The 2,467-nt window shown below is 40.7% G+C and overlaps 1 protein-coding gene across 1 annotated transcript in view; it reads right to left on the bottom strand.

The window, feature by feature from the left end:
- Positions 1-2,181, bottom strand: part of PLPP7 (phospholipid phosphatase 7 (inactive)) — a 28,844-nt gene extending 26,663 nt beyond the window's left edge. Inside the window, exon 1 of the mRNA XM_053695969.1 lies at positions 1,559-2,181. Within this exon, the coding sequence (XP_053551944.1) occupies positions 1,559-2,003 (445 nt within the window). The 5' untranslated portion in view covers positions 2,004-2,181. The remainder of the gene's footprint in view (positions 1-1,558) is intronic.
- Between the last annotated feature and the right edge of the window lie 286 nt (positions 2,182-2,467).

Here is a 2,467-nt window from a genome sequence, read left to right as displayed (position 1 = left end):
TATATAACTAGCTGTAGGTAAATAATAACACTGACAGTATGATCAGCACTGTACAACTGAGCTGTATATAACTAGCTGTAGGTAAATAATAACACTGACAGTATGATCAGCACTGTACAACTGAGCTGTATATAACTAGCTGTAGGTAAATAATAACACTGACAGTATGATCAGCACTGTACAACTGAGCTGTATATAACTAGCTGTAGGTAAATAATAATACTGACAGTATGATCAGCACTGTACAACTGAGCTGTATATAACTAGCTGTAGGTAAATAATAACACTGACAGTATGATCAGCACTGTACAACTGAGCTGTATATAACTAGCTGTAGGTAAATAACACTGACAGTATGATCAGCACTGTACAACTGAGCTGTATATAACTAGCTGTAGGTAAATAACACTGACAGTATGATCAGCACTGTACAACTGAGCTGTATATAACTAGCTGTAGGTAAATAATAATACTGACAGTATGATCAGCACTGTACAACTGAGCTGTATATAACTAGCTGTAGGTAAATAATAATACTGACAGTATGATCAGCACTGTACAACTGAGCTGTATATAACTAGCTGTAGGTAAATATCACTGACAGTATGATCAGCTCTGTACAACTGAGCTGTATATAACTAGCTGTAGGTAAATAATAATACTGACAGTATGATCAGCACTGTACAACTGAGCTGTATATAACTAGCTGTAGGTAAATATCACTGACAGTATGATCAGCACTCAGAGATAATGAGAATGTAACCCCTTAATGTCTCTGATTTGGAATGTGAAGTTATTATTTAATTGTAACTCTTTGAGATAGGGGATATCTTTGTTTACTGTCACTCCCTGGGGTATCACTCTCATGGACTGGGCAGACATTTGTCCATATAACTAGCAGAGTGAGTATTTATTTGTCATTTTAACTCACTGGCAGTTGTGTTTAATACATCAGTGTCACTCAGTGTGTGGAGATGATAATAGATCTGAGATCTATTACTCACTGATTGTGAAATGATCTTGTAACCCATTAGTGAGTCATTATTACAACCCCAGGAGAGGGGATGGAAAGATACAGTGACCCCTCTTTTACAATTATACTCAGATACCCTAAGTAGTTTGATTTCTGTATCCTTAGACATCTCCATGTGCACACAAGGAAGGCTTGCTCAGTCCTGATCAATAAAACTGTGTCTGTGACTGATTCTCTGCTGGTTTCTATAGCACAATGTATACTTCACATTACGTTTAAAGGATATTTACATACCAGACTCCTACAATATCTTTAACCCCTTAATGACCACAATGTACCCTGTATGTCACTGGTCGTTAAGGGTTTTTTCAGGACATAATAGCACAAGTCTAGCAAGAACACGCTATTAATGCACTCCCTCCAGCAGACTTTGTGGAATAGAGCAGTCTCAACGCTGGTGGCAAGACCGTGCTGCAAAACAATCAAGTCCCAAAAAAAGGCCAGCGACATACAGGGAACGTCGCTGGTTCTTAAGGGGTTAATAAAGTGAAACAGCTGCACATTTATTTGAATGATAGAACTTACCCAACAGCAGATTCATCAATACTTCCTGTCCTGCATTTGTGTTGCTCTTCCACAAGCAAAACAGCGTCCCACCGATCCAGGACAAGCCATGGCTGGTTATCCCAATCAGCTGCACCATTGAACGACAACTGCCCCAGGAAGAGGCGCTGTGGGCACATACACCAAGACGTTTGGACATACAGAGGTCGATAGCTAAGAGAGAGTTCCATGCAATGCCTTTAAAAGAGGGGTTAAGTTGCATACAGTCTTCCTCGGGAAGCTGCTGGCTCTGCCTGCGCTCCCGGGCACCCTCAAAAGAGTTGCCATTTTGTGCACTTTGCCTCCTATTGGAGTTTCTACCCTCCTGTGGTGCAGCCATTGGCTGGTTAAGCGACATAAATTCAGGCCTAGCCAGAACATTGTTTTTGTCCCGGTTTCTGCTCCTCCGTTGGATTGGTTGAGACATGTTTATTGCACCCCAAAAGTCCTGGCCACAAATATTCTGGATAGAATGTAGGTTCAGATAAGAAGCTGAAAAATATCCCAGTCTAAATCTTGCTACATAGGCACACAGTTCCTGGAGACAGTGAGAGCCGGCTGCTCCCAGTGCATGAGTTATATTTAGTTAGGGAATGCATTTGCTGTTTATTCTCTGCTATGGCTGAGTTTAGGATCTCTTGACATCTGCCAATCAGCACCAGCTTGGCAGGGAAACCATCCAATCAGACTGAAAAACACTTAAGTAAAGTAATATGAGGCCAGAGTTGGCTGAAAGGCTATTTAAACTTTACTGTGATTCCCTTGAAACACAAAGGATTCTGGAATTTGTAGTTTTTTTTAAGTTTGGACACATGGCAGCTGTATACTGACAAATAAAAACAGGTGATCTACCAACATTTCCGAGGGCCTTCCTCTTCTAGTTTAAACAAA

Source organism: Bombina bombina, chromosome 12 (assembly GCF_027579735.1).
Source record: "Bombina bombina isolate aBomBom1 chromosome 12, aBomBom1.pri, whole genome shotgun sequence".
In the NCBI taxonomy this organism is placed as follows: Eukaryota; Metazoa; Chordata; class Amphibia; order Anura; family Bombinatoridae; genus Bombina; species Bombina bombina.
The sequence above is the reverse complement of the archived record's forward strand: the minus strand, read 5'-3'. Positions and strand labels throughout refer to the sequence as shown.